Here is a 14,808-nt window from a genome sequence, read left to right on the forward strand (position 1 = left end):
ATTTTGTTTTGAGGGTGTTTAGATTGAAAGTTCTTTACAGATTTTGGGTATTAGCCCTTTATCTATTTTCTGTGAATATCTTCTCGCATTTGGTAAGTGCCTTTCATTGCTGACTGTTTACTTTGCTGTACAAAAGCTTTTTATCTTGAAGTCCCAATAGTTAATTGTTGTTTTTGTTTCCCTGGCCTTTGGAGATGTGTTTAGCAAAAAGGTGCTGTGGCCAAGGCCAAAGAGGTTGCTGCCTGTGTTTTCCTCCAGCATTTTGATGGATAACTGACTCATAGTTAAGTCTTTCATCCATTTGACTTTATTTTTGTGAATGGTATAAGAAATTGGTCCAGTTTAATTCTTCTGCATGTGGCTGCTCAATTTTCCCAAACCATTGTTGAGACAATCCTTTTTTCTTCAAATACTCTTTCCTACTTTGTCAAAGAGTAGCTGACCATAGGGTTGAGGGTCCATTTCTAGGTTCTCTGTTCTGTTTAACTAATCTATGGGTCTGTTTTTTTGGTGCCTGTACCATAATGTCTTGATGGTTACAGCTCTGTAATACAGCTTGAAGTTTGGAATTGTGATGCCTCCAGCTTTACTTTTCTTTTTCAACATTCCTTTGGCTGCATGGGGTGTTCTGTGGTTCCATACAAAATTTAGGATTGTTCCAGCTCTGTGAAAAATGCAAGAATGTATTTTAGTAGAGATTGTACTGAATGTATAGATTGCTCTGGATAGCACTGACATTTTAAAAACATTTGTTCTTCCTATCCATGAACATGGAATGTTGTCCCATTTCTTTGTGTCTGCCTCAATTTGTTTTGTGAGTGTTCTGTAGTTTTTAGAGTATAGATTCTTTATCTCTTTGGTTAGGCTTACTCCTAGGCATCTCACTAGTGTTGATCATGATCTCTCCCCTTTCATTCATGATTTTACTGATTTGAGTCTTCTCTCTTCTTTTTGGTAAGCTCTGGCTAGGGTTTTATCGGTCTAATTAATTCTTTCAATCAGCTCCTAGTTTCATTCATCTGTTCTACTGGTGTTTTTTGTTTTTCTGGATCATTGATTTCTGCTCTAATCTTTATTATTTCTCCTCTTCTGCTGGATCTAGGCTTTATTTGCTGTAATTTTCCCAGTTTCTTTAGGTGTAAGTTTAGGTTGTGCATTTGCGACCTTTCTTGTTTCATGAGGAACACCTGTATTGCTACATATTTCTTTTTTAGGACCGCCTTGGCAGCATCCCAGAAGTTAACTGTTGTGTTCCATTTTCATTTGCTTCCTTGTATGTTTTTACAGTCTTCTTTGATTTCCTGGTTGGCCCATTCATTCTTTAGTAAGATGTTCTTTAACTTCTCTGTATTTGTGGTCCTTCTGATGTTTTTCTTGTGGTTCACTGCAAGTTTTATGGAATTGTGGCCTAAAAATATGCATGTTATTATCTCAAATCTTTTTGTAGCAGTTGAGACCTGATTTGTGATAGTGTGTAACCTATTATGGAGAATGTTCCATGTACACTCAAGAAGAATGTGTATTCTGTTTCTTTAGAATGAAATGCTCTGGATATATGTTATGTCCACCTGGTCCAGTATGTCATTCAAAGCCTTTGTTTCCTTGTTGGTCTTCTGCTTAGAAAATCTGTTCATTGTTATAAGTCTCCTACTATTATTGTACTATTACAGAGTTTCCTTAATTTTGTTATTGTTTTATATATTGGCTACTTCCAAGTTAGGGGCATAAATATTTATAATTGTTAAATCTTCCTGTTGGAAAGACCCTTTTATTATGAGATAGTATCCTTTATTTCCTATTAATCTTTGGTTTAAAATCTAGTTTGCCTGATATAAGGATGGCTACTTCAGTTTCTTTTTGATGTCTACTGGCATGATAAATGGTGCTTTACCCCCTCACTTTCAATCTATGGGTGTCTTTGGATCTAAAAATGAGTCTCCAGTAGACAGCATATCAATGGGTCTTGTTTTTCTTATCCATTCTGATAACCTATGTCTTTTAATTAGAGCATTTAGTCCATTTACATTCAGAATAATTCTTGAAAGATATGAATTCAGAGCCACAGTATTACCATAAAGTCACATTCCTATACACTGACTCTGTTCCTTTCTGATATTTGTCACTTCTGGGCTCTCTCTTCACTCAAAGAATCCCCTTTAATATTTCTTTCAGAGCTGGTACAGTGTTCACAAATTCCTTTAGTTTTTGTTTGTCATGGAAGGTCTTTATCTCTCCTTCTATTCTGAATGACAGGGTTGCAGGATAAAGTATTCTTGACTGCATGTGGCTGTCCATGGTGCTGTGGTCAAGGCCAAAGCAGCTGCTGTCTGTGTTTTCCTCCAGCATTTTGATGGATAACTGACTCATAGTTAGGTCTTTCCTAACTATGAGTGTATTTTATTTTTCCTATTTTTATTTTTCATCTAGCATGCTGCATATTTTTCACATTTAGCACACTGAATATATCATGGCAGTGCTTCTTGGCCTACCGGGTTTCTGTGGGCTGGTCTGTTACCAGCCTTATACCTCCACATTTGTAGGTTAAGGACCTCTTGTCCCAAGCTGGTCCTTAAACCTTAAGGTTTTATTTATTTATTTGAGAAAGACAGAGCAAGCAAATGAGCAATAGCAAGAACCAGTGGAGGGAGAGGCAGAGGGAGATGGAGAAGCAGACTCCCTGCTCAGGGCCCAAGCCCAGGACCCTGGGATCATAATCTGAGTCGAAGGTAGACACTTAACAGACTGAGCCGCCCAGATGCCCAATTTTCTCTTTCTCTTTGTAATTTGTAAATGTCAGTATAATATGTTAGGATGTTGACCTATTTTTGTTAATTTTAAGGGGGAGTTCTCTGTGCTAGAAGGCCTATTTCCTACTCCAGAGTAGGAAAGTCCTCAGGTGTAAGTCATTCAAAAATATCTTCTGCCCAAGAATCAATGAAACAAAATGGAATTGGGAGGAAGACAAACCATAAGTGACTCTTAATCTCACAAAACAAACTGAGGGTTGCTGGGGGTAGGGGGGTTGGGGGTAGGGGGTGGGATTATGGACATTGGGGAGGCTATGTGCTTTGGTGAGTGCTGTGAAGTGTGTAAACCTGGTGATTCACAGACCTGTACCCCTGGGGATAAAAATATATGTTTATAAAAAAATAAAAAATTAAAAAAATATATCTTCTGCCCCCTTTTCCCACTCATCTTCTGGGACTCCTATAATACGGATATTATTTTGCTTTATGGAATCACTGAGCTTCCTCAGACTACCTTCTTTATCAATAGGTTTCATTCCCTCTTTTCAGTTTCCTTACCTTCTATTGTTTTATCTTCTGTATCACTGATTCACTGTTCTGCTTTAACCATCTTTGCTTTTTAGCCTCCATTTGGAAATGCATCTTGGTTACAGCATTTTTAATTTTGACCTGACTAGATTTAAGTTCTTTTATCTCTATAATAAAAGATTATCTAGTGTCTTTAATACTTACTTCAAGCCCAGCTAGTATCTTTAAATCATTGTTTTAAATTATAGTTCAGACATCTTGGTTATATCCATATTGATTAAATTCCTGGCAGTGAGTACTACCTTCTGTTCTTTCTTTGGTGGTGAATTTCTCTGTCTTATTTTGTCCAGAAAAAAAAAAAAAAAAAAAAAAAAAGAAGGAGGAAAAACAACAGTAATAACGACAACAGAAAATACAAAAAAACCAACAAAAAAAAAAACTAAACAAAACATAAAAGTAGATCCTGGCTGTGTTTTGGTCTTGTTAAAAGAAACTTGATCCAAAAGAAATAGAAAGAAAGGAAGGAAGGAAGAAAGAAAGATAATATTTTAATTATAAAATAAAATACAATTAAAGAAAATAATATATATATAAAGTATATATGTAGAAAAAAATTTAAAGTTAAATTTAAATTTAAAAGAGTAAGAAAAGGTTTGGAAAAATAAGAAAACAACAAAAAGGAATACCAAAAGACTAATGAATAAAAATATAAAGAGGTTGAGGAGTCAAGATGGCGGAGAAGTAGCAGGCTGAGACTACTTCAGCTAGCAGGAGATCAGCTAGATAGCTTATCTAAAGATTGCAACACATACAAATCCAATGGCAGATCGAAGAGAAGAAGAACAGCAATTCTAGAAACAGAAAATCAACCACTTTCTGAAAGGTAGGACTGGCAGAGAAGTGAATCCAAAGCGGCGGGAAGACAGACCGCGGGGCGAGGGGCCAGCTCCTGGCAAGCGGCGGAGCAACGGAGCACAAAATCAGGACTTTTAAAAGTCTGTTCCTCTGAGGGACATCGCTCCAGAGGCTAACCGGGGTGAGGCCCATGCAAGGTCAGCGTGGCCTCAGGTCCCGCAGGGTCACAGAAGGACTGGGGGAGTCTGAGCGTTGCAGAGCTTACAGGTATTGGAACAGGGAAGCCGGCTACAGAGACAGAGAGCCGAGGAGTGAACTCTCAGCACGGGGTTACCTTGAACCGGTCACAGCCTCGGTGAGCTAGGAGTGCCGCCGGAGCCCAGGCGGACAGGAGTAATTGGGCACTGTTCTCTGAGGGCGCACTGAGTCGGGCCCCGGGCTCTTGGCTCCTCCAGACCGGAGATCGGGAGGCCGCCATTTTCATTCCCATCCTCCGGAACTCTACGGAAAGCGCTCAGGGGACAAAAGCTCCCGAAAGCAAAACCAAGAGGATTACTGAGCCCGGCCCCTGGTAAGGGCGGTGTAATTCCTCCTGGGGCAAAGACACTTGCGAATCACTACAACAGGCCCCTCCCCCAGAGATCAACAAGAAATCCAGCCAGGACCAAGTTCAACTACCAAAGAGTGCAGTTTCAATACCAGGGAGAGCACGGAATTCGAGAGGAAGAGAAGGCAAAAAACGGAACTCTTGGCATTCTCCCCATGATTCTTTAGTCTGGCAGTTTAATTTTTTCTTGTTTTTCAATTTTTTTTCCTCTTCTTCTGCTAAATTTTTTTACCCTTTTCTTTTTTCACTCTTTTGACTAGTTTATCTAATATATTTATTTTTTTCTTTTTAATATTTTTTTCTTTATTCGTTTTCTTTTTTAACTTCTTTTCATTTTTTTTTTCTTCTTTCTGAACCTCTTTTTACCCCCTTTCTCCCCCCTCACCATTTGGGATCTCTTCTGATTTGGTTAAAGCATTTTTTCCTGGGGTTGTTGCCACCCTTTTAGTATTTTACTTGCTCCTTCGTATACTCTTATCTAGACAAAATGACAAGGCAGAAAAATTCACCTCAAAAAAAAGAACAAGAGGCAGTACCTAAGGCGAGGGACCTAATCAATATAGACATTGTTAATATGTTAGATCTAGAGTTTGGAACAACGATTCTCAAGGTTCTAGCCAGGCTCGAAAAAGGCATGGAAGATATTAGGGAAACCCTCTTGGGAGATATAAAAACCCTTTCTGGAGAAATAAAAGAACTAAAATCCATTGTGTATATATACCACATCTTCTTGATCCATTCATCTGTTGATGGACATCTAGGTTCTTTCCATGGATTGGGAGGGAGACAAACCATAAGTGACTCTTAATCTCACAAAACAAACTGAGGGTTGCTGGGGGGAGGGGGTTTGGGAGAAGGGGGTGGGATTATGGACACTGGGGAGGGTATGTGCTTTGGTGAGTGCTGTGAAGTGTGTAAACCTGGTGATTCACAGACCTGTACCCCTGGGGATAAAAACATATGTTTATAAAAAATAAAAAATTAAAAAAAAAAAAAAAAAGAACTAAAATCAAACCAAGTTGAAATCAAAAAAGCTATTAATGAAGTGCAATAAAAAATGGAGGCTCTCACTGCTAGGGTAAATGAGGTATAAGAAAGAATTAGTGATATAGAAGACCAAATGACAGAGAATAAAGAAGCTGAGCAAAAGAGGGATAAACAGCTACTGGACCACAAGGGGAGAATTCGAGAGATAAGTGACACCATAAGACGAAACAACTTTAGAATAATTGGAATTCCAGAAGAAGACAGAGGGGAGCAGAAGGTATATTGGAGAGAATTATTGGAGAGAATTTCCCCAATATGGCAAAGGGAATAGGCATCAAAATCCAGGAGGTGCAGAGAACCCCCCTCAAAATCAGTAAGAATTGGCCCACACCCTGTCACCTAATAGTAAAACTTACAAATCTTAGTGACAAAGAGAAAATCCTGAAAGCAGCTTGGGAAAAGAAGTCTGTAACATACAATGGTAAAAATAATAGATTGGCAGCTGACTTATCCACAGAGACCTGGCAGGCCAGAAAGAGCTGGCATGATATTTTCAGAGCACTAAACAAGAAAAACATGCAGCCAAGAATACTATATCCAGCTAGGCTATCATTGAAAATAGAAGGAGAGATTAAAAGCTTCCAGGACGAAAAAAAACTGAAAGAATTTGCAAACACCAAACCAGCTCTACAGAAAATATTGAAAGGGGTCCTCTAAGCAAAGAGAGAGCCTAAAAGTAGATCAGAAAGGAACAGAGACAAAATACAGTAACAGTCACTTTACAGGCAAAACAATGGCACTAAATTCATATTTTTCAATAGTTACCTTGAATGTTAATGGGCTAAATGCCCCAATCAAAAGACACAAGGTATCAGAATGGATAAAAAAACAAAACCCATCTATATGTTGCCTACAAGAAACTAATTTTAAACCCGAAGACAGTTCCAGATTTAAAGTGAGGGGGTAGAAATGAATTTACCATGCTAATGGACATCAGAAGAAAGCAGGAGTGGCAATCCTTACATCAGATCAATTAGATTTTAAGCCAAAGACTATAATAAGAGATGAGAAAGGACACTATATCATACTCAAAGGGTCTGTCCAACAAGAAGATCTAACAATTTTAAATATCTATGCCCCTAACGTGGGAGCAGCTAACTATATAAACCAATTAATAACAAAATCAAAGAAACACATCAACAATAATACAATAATAGTAGGGGACGTTAACACTCCCCTCACTGAAATGGACAGATCATTCAAGCAAAAGATCAACAAGGAAATAAAGGCCTTAAATGACACACTGGACGAGATGGACATCACAGACATATTCAGAACATTTCGTCCCAAAGCAGCAGAATACACATTCTTCTCTAGTGCACATGAAACATTCTCCAGAATAGATCACATCCTCGGTCCTAAATCAGGCCTCAACCGGTATCAAAAGATTGGGATCATTCCCTGAATATTTTCAGACCACAATGCTCTGAAGCTAGAAGGCAATCACAAGAGGAAATGTGGAAAGAACCCAAATACATGGAGACTAAACAGCATCCTCCTAAAGAATGAATGGGTCAACCAGGAAATTCAAGAAGAATTGAAAAAATTCATGGAAACAAATGATAATGAAAACAAAACACTTCAAAATCTGTGGGACACAACAAAGGCAGTCCTGAGAGGAAAATATATAGTGGTACAAGCCTTTCTCAAGAAACAAGAAAGGTCTCAAGTACACAACCTAACCCTACACCTAAAGGAGCTGGAGAAAGAACACCAAAGAAACCCTAAACCCAGCAGGAGAAATCATAAAGATCAGAGCAGAAATCAATAAAATAGAAACCAAAAAACAATAGAAATCAATGAAACTAGGAGCTGGTTCTTTGAAAGAATTATCAAAAATAAAAGAGAAAGGACCCAAATAAATAAAATCATAAATGAAAGGGTAGAGATCACAACTAACACCAAAGACATACAGATAATTATGAGAACATACTATGAGCAACTCTACACCAACAAATTTGACAATCTGGAAGAAATGGATGCATTTCTAGAGACATATAAACTACCACAACTGAACCAGGAAGAAATAGAAAGCCTGAACAGACCCATAACCAGTAAGGAGATTGAAACAGTCATCAAAAATTTCCAAACAAACAAAAGCCCTGGGCCAGATGGCTTCCCGGGGGAATTCTACCAAACATTTAAAGAGGAACTAATTCCTATTCTCCTGAATCTGTTCCAAAAAATAGAAATGGAAGGAAAACTTCCAAACTCATTTTATGAGGCCAGCATCAAGGTGTTCATTAAGGTTATTGGTCTGTAGTTCTCTTTTTTGGTGGGATCCTTGTCCAAAACCAGACAAGGATCCCACCAAAAAAGAGAACTACAGACCAATATCTTTGATGAACACAGATGCGAAAATTCTCACCAAAATATTAGCCAATAGGATTCAACAGTACATTAAAAGGATTATGCACCACAACCAAGTGGGATTTATTCCAGGGCTCCAAGGTTGGTTCAACATCCGCAAATCAATTAATGTGATACAGCACATTAATAAAAGAAAGAACAAGAACCATATGATAATCTCAATAGATGCGGAAAAAGCATTTGACAAAGTACAGTGTCCCTTCCTCATTAAAACTCTTCAAAGTGCAGGGATAGAGGGCACATACCTCAATATCATCAAAGCCATCTATGAAAAACCCACCGCAAATATCATTCTCAATGGAGAAAAACTGAAAGCTTTTCCGCTAAGGTCAGGAATACGGCAGGGATGTCCATTATCACCACTGCTATTCAACATCGTACTAGAAGTCCTAGCCTCAGCAATCAGACAACAAAAGGAAATTAAAGGCATCCAAATCGGCAAAGAAGAAGTCAAACTATCACTCTTCGCAGATGATATGATACTATATGTGGAAAACCCAAAAGACTCCACTCCAAAACTGCTAGAACTTGTACAGGAATTCAGTAACGTGTCAGGATATAAAATCAATGCACAGAAATCAGTTGCATTTCTCTACACCAACAACAAGACAAAAGAAACAGAAATCAAGGAGTCAATCCCATTTACAATTGCACCCAAAACTATAAGATACCTAGGAATAAACCTAACCAAAGAGGCTAAGAATCTGTACTCAGAAAACTATAAAGTACTCATGAAAGAAACTGAGGAAGACACAAAGAAATGGAAAAATGTTCCATGCTCCTGGATTGGAAGAATAAATATTGTGAAATGTCTATGCTACCTAAAGCAATCTATACATTTAATGCAATTCCAATCAAAGTACCATCCATTTTCTTCAATGAAATGGAACAAATAATCCTAAAATTTATAGGGAACTAGAAAAGACCTCGAATAGCCAAAGGAATATTGAAAAAGAAAGCCAAAGTTGGTGGCATCACAATTCCGGACTTCAAGCTCTATTACAAAGCTGTCATCATCAAGACAGCATGGTACTGGCACAAAAACAGACACATAGATCAATGGAACAGAACAGAGAGCCCAGAAATAGACCCTCAACTCTATGGTCAACTAAGCTTCAACAAAGCAGGAAAGAATGTCCAATGGACAAAAGACAGCCTCTTCAATAAATGGTGTTGGGAAAATTGGACAGCCACATGCAGAAAAATGAAATTGGACCATTTCCTTACACCACACACGAAAATAGACTCAAAGTGGATGAAGGACCTCAATGTGAGAAAGGAATCCATCCAAATCCTTGAGGAGAACAGAGGCAGCAACCTCTTCGACCTCAGTCACAGCAACTTCTTCCTAGGAACATCGCCAAAGGTAAGGGAAGCGAGGGCAAAAATGAACTATTGGGATTTTATCAAGATCAAAAGCTTTTGCACAGCAAAGGAAACAGTTAACAAAACCAAAAGACAACTGACAGAATAGGAGAAGATATTTGCAAACGACATATCAGATAACGGGCTAGTGTCCAAAATCTATAAAGAACTTAGCAAACTCAACACCCAAAGAACAAATAATCCAATCAAGAAATGGGCAGAAGACATGAACAGACATTTCTGCAAAGAAGACATCCAGATGGCCAACAGACGCATGAAAAAGTGCTCCATATCACTCGGCATCAGGGAAATACAAATCAAAACCACAATGAGAGACCACCTCACACCAGTCAGAACGGCTAAAATGAACAAGTCAGGAAATGACAGATGCTGGCGAGGATGCTGAGAGAGGGGATCCCTCCTACATTGTTGGTGGGAATGCAAGCTGGTGCAACCACTCTGGAAAACAGAATGGAGATTCCTCAAAAAGTTGAAAATAGAGCTACCTTATGACCCAGCAATTGCACTACTGGGTATTTACCCTAAAGATACAACCGTAGTGATCCAAAGGGGCACATGCACCCGAATGTTTATAGCAGCAATGTCTACAATAGCCAAACTATGGAAAGAACCTAGATGTCCATCAACAGATGAATGGATCAAGAAGATGTGGTATATATACACAATGGAATACCATGCAGCCGTCTCAAGAAATGAAATCTTGCCATCTGTGACGACATGGATGGAACTAGAGGGTATCATGCTTAGCAAAATAAGTCAATTAGAGAAAGACAACTATTATATGATCTCCCTGATATGAGGAAGTGGTGATGCAACATGGGGGGGTTAAGGGGGTAGGAGAAGAATAAATGAAACAAGATGGGATTGGGAGGGAGACAAACCATAAGTGACTCTTAATCTCACAAAACAAACTGAGGGTTGCTGGGGGGAGGGGGGTTGAGAGAAGGGGGTGGGATTATGGACATTGGAGAGGGTATGTGCTATGGTGAGTGCTGTGAAATGTGTAAACCTGGTGATTCACAGACCTGTACCCCTGGGGATAAAAATATATGTTTATAAAAAATTAAAAAATTAAAAAATATATATATAAAGAATGATATAGTGTCTATCCCAAGAGATGGACCTTTACAGCCCCCTATGATCAATAACCTTGGTGAGAGCAAGTTGTTTCTGTTGGTCTTCTGGGGCGGGGCAGTGGTGCTTGTTGCACTGATTCTCAGGTGGATTTGCCTTAGTGGAAAAACTGCCTCCAATAAGCAGAGGTGGGGACTTGTTGTAAGCAGCTCTGACTCCACTAGGTGACACTGTTTTGTTCCCTGAAGGCTTTCAGACTGCTCTGCTGGGCAGGATGAATAAGGTGAGGTCCCCCACTCTTCAGTAAGCCCTCACAGAAAAACAATCAATCAGTCTTATCTCCCCAGTTTCCAAGAGAACTCTGTCACCTGGCCTGTGACCATGCATTTTTATCTTAGGCACATGACTGAGTTTTAAAACTCTAAATTTTAGGGACTCCTGTGGGGCAGACCCATGTTGTTCCTCCTAAGGAAGGGGGAGGCTCTCACCACATTTCTGCCTTTTGCTGGACCCCTCCCAGAAAAGTGGCTGCATTACTGCTACACAATTTATGGCAACACAGAGCAGAAAGCTGGCACCTAAACTCACTAAGTTGGCTTCCCTGATCCTACACCTGGGAACTCTGCCACACACTAGCACCACCTGCTCTTGAGACCCCAGGGATCCTGGGCCATACTGTCGCACCCAGGATTCTGCCCTGCTTTGTCACCTGAGCATCTTTACGCCAGGAACATCCCCAACTATAGGAGACTTCCAAAAGTTTGATTTTGTACTCCATTGCTTATATTTTGTGGTATCCTCTTTAAGTAGGCTCTCACCCCTCAGCTGTTACCTCAGTTATATCACACTGGATTCAAGTCTCTGCACCTTCTACCTTCCAAAGTGTGATCATTTTGTTTTAAAGGATTTTATTTATTTGAGAGAGAGGAAGAGAGTGAACATAAGCAAGGAGCTTGGAGCAATGAGCAAGGAGCCTGATGAGGGAATCAATCCCAGCATCCCAGGATCATGAGCTGAGCCCAAAGCAGGTACTTAATTGATTGAGCCTGTGTCATTTTCATACTGGTAAACCTGCAGCATTTGTTTTCTCAGATCTCTTACTGATTTCTTGGGTGTTCAGAATGACTTGATACCTAGTTGTATTCAACGGACAAGAAAATAGTGTCCCCTTATTCCTCCACCATCCTACTAATTGCAAAGAATTTTTAAGTAAATAATAAATTACTCACTTCTTCCGTATTAATAACAAGCTTGGCTAAGAAGAGACGAATATTTAATGATATCGATGGATTTCCTAGTTTGTCGTGAAGAAATTTCATCCATGGAGGAAGATTTCTTGGCACTGAGCCCTGAAATGATACATCAAGATTACCTTAAAAAGCAGAAGAAACTTCACATTTTGATAATATGAGATGACATGAGAAACAAAAAAATGTTTATTAGATATAGAATTTGGCATTAGATATTAAGTGTTTGTTCTACGATACCAATAAACAGTATTAAATTCAAGATTAGCAGAAACAAACCTCTTCTTTAAGTAGTATCTGATTTCTGTGCATGTGCTTAATCAGGGTTGTCATGGTCGCCATACATTCATGCTGATTGAGTTCATCCATCTCTAACTCTAGGACAGCATCTTGGACCAGGGGGTCTTTACGCTCCTAGGAAAAGGGAAGAATCTAATGATGCAGAGTACATTGCTAAAATTTTAGTGTATATGATATTCTGACTTTTGAGGCAGTATCATAAAACACACACTTAGGTAACAATGACAAATTGATAATAATATCAAATACATCTGTTGGGTTTTGTTATTAAACAACTTAAAAAAACAAAAAACAAAAAACAAACCTAGGACTTTATGTCTTCCTTACATTCTAGATACATATTTTCCCTCTGATCTCTATATACATGCTCACTCCCTCTGGGGTCATACATAGTTCATAGCATCCATGTGGACACATGCTGCTTTGTACAGACACTAAGATCTTTTCCAAATGTTTGTGTCTTGGGAGGCCCCAGAACTCTGAACACCTTGAGAACAACAGTTTCCATGATTCTTAGTTGCCACATTATGCAGAAAGTGGAGCTACTGAAACACAACTATAAGATAAATTTTTACCTATTTTTTTTCTTAGTAAACTAAAAATGAGTTTTTCTCTGAAAAACTGTGTAAAATCCTTAATTTGCCTTAAAATTTTAATCCGTAAAAGAATAAAACTTTTAAGCCATTGTTGATCCTAAAATTCTTAGAAATTATAGCAAAGGTAATCATTTTTTTAAGTGTAATAATGAACTGAAGTTTTACATACATGTATAGTAAACTGTACACACACAGAGTGGAACAATTTATCTGGATTCTTTCCCAGCACAGATCAGGCCCCACTCCAGGATAGCACAGGAGAGAATCAGTGTTTAGAGGATAGCAGAGGGGTTGAGGGAAAGAAGAGGTGACTCAGTGCATGTCAAAGGAACCAGAAAGGGAAAAACTTGAATGAAACCTGGAAGGGAATCAGATATATCTGTGGAGCTCATGGTTTTACACACGTGTGTGCCTCTGAAAATGCAGAGATATGCGTCTATGTAGACGTTTCCTATCTCAGTTCGTGGGGTTAAGCTATCATTTGTGAACACAGATTCATTCAATTATCTCAGTTTGTAACATCAAATATTTGAGGAACTTCCTCATTTTCTTCAGAGGACAATGCAACAGTCACATCAGTATGGCCCCTGAGTCTCTAAGATAACTGAGGTAACTAAGAGAGTTACCTTTCTCACTGGAGACCCTTAAATGCAGTTCTGATTTGAAACACTAATTTCACAGAGACTGGCTAATGTGAATCAGCCCTTGGGAGAGAGCCTTCTTTCCTCCTTTCATCCTACTGATGAAATCCAATTGCTTATAGGATGGAAGGCTGGGCCTTAGATCCTGGAAAATTCTCCAAAGGCTATTGCCGGACTACCCACAGAGAACTGGCTTCCCCTAACAATGAAGCCCCCCTTTCTTTACAAACGCCAACATATTTTTTAATATTCAAAATGTGATCACCCGTCTCAGAAAATGACCAGGGGTAGATTTAGGGTCTTGGGAACTGTATGAATAGCTTTGAACTCCAGTTGAGAAATCAAATTGACTCATTTCCTCACTCAGGCTGCTGTCTGCCAAATATGACAAGGAAGATAGATAATGAGGGCCTCCTGAAATATAAAGGAAAAAATACATTTATTCAAACTGGTAAAAAAATGTATTTCTCTAAGCTCAAATGATACTAAAATTAAAAGGCATTGTTACTAAGGCTTTTATCTATCCTATGATTCTCACAGATTATCCAGATTAATAAACCAAAAGGAAATGGGGAAAGACCTTTAATTTTGTTATTATTGAGCAATTATCCTCTACTGTCACAGACAGAAAATATATTACACAGACAGTAATAGAATCTCCTTGCATTTAAAATTTTGATGGGATACACCTTGCACATAAGATACTACTAAAAAACTACTAAAAAACAAATAATCCACATATATAAGAAATTTATAAAACTGTTCAAATTTTATCCTTAAGGGAAAAAAAGCTATGAAGAAAAATTAAGCAAAATACTAAAACAAGGAGCATGTAGACCAAGAGCGTGTTTATTTTAAATAGCAAAGCCAGGGAGAACTTCCTTCAAAGGTTAGTATTAAACAAAACACTGGTATCTGGGACTAAGATTATTCTAGACTCAGGAAACATCACCAGCAAATGCACTGTGGCCAAAGTGAGCCTGATGCCTATAAGCATAGGCAGGGGAACAGTGCTGCTAGAGCAGAGTAAGCAAGGAGAGTGGCAGGGAGGCAGTCCGCAGATCAGGGGCCTTAGGTAGCTCTATCCTCACGGAGGTGGGAGCTGATGCGAGGTTTGGAGCACAGGAGTGGCAGGAAGGGACTTACATTTTAACATAGGTTTCTGAATATATTTAAATAAAATACAAACATAATCCATATGCCAATGAATGACTATGAACTGATCTTCCACTTTTTAAAAAAGCATACGATTTCTCAGCCTTCTTTGGTCATTCTGAGATCTTTCTATGTAGTTAAATTTTAGCTAATTGAATTTTTTAAAAAATACAATTCTAGGGGCGCCTGGGTGGCTCAGTTGGTTGGACGACTGCCTTCGGCTCAGGTCATGATCCTGGAGTCCCGGGATCGAGT

General features: G+C 38.8%; 1 protein-coding gene across 7 annotated transcripts in view; it reads right to left on the reverse strand.

Annotated features, from left to right (window-relative positions):
• The window catches only part of PRKDC (protein kinase, DNA-activated, catalytic subunit), a 243,636-nt gene that overhangs the window by 112,011 nt on the left and 116,817 nt on the right, over positions 1 to 14,808 (reverse strand). For all 7 annotated transcript variants that reach the window (XM_032316858.1, XM_032316859.1, XM_032316857.1 and 4 more), the window contains 3 exons: positions 13,664 to 13,812; positions 12,141 to 12,275; positions 11,844 to 11,963 (listed from right to left, as the gene is read on the reverse strand). In XM_032316858.1, coding sequence (XP_032172749.1) covers positions 11,844 to 11,963; positions 12,141 to 12,275; positions 13,664 to 13,812 — 404 coding nt within the window. The remainder of the gene's footprint in view (positions 1 to 11,843; positions 11,964 to 12,140; positions 12,276 to 13,663; positions 13,813 to 14,808) is intronic.

The sequence above is a fragment of the Mustela erminea genome, chromosome 16, assembly GCF_009829155.1.
Source record: "Mustela erminea isolate mMusErm1 chromosome 16, mMusErm1.Pri, whole genome shotgun sequence".
NCBI lineage: Eukaryota > Metazoa > Chordata > Mammalia > Carnivora > Mustelidae > Mustela > Mustela erminea.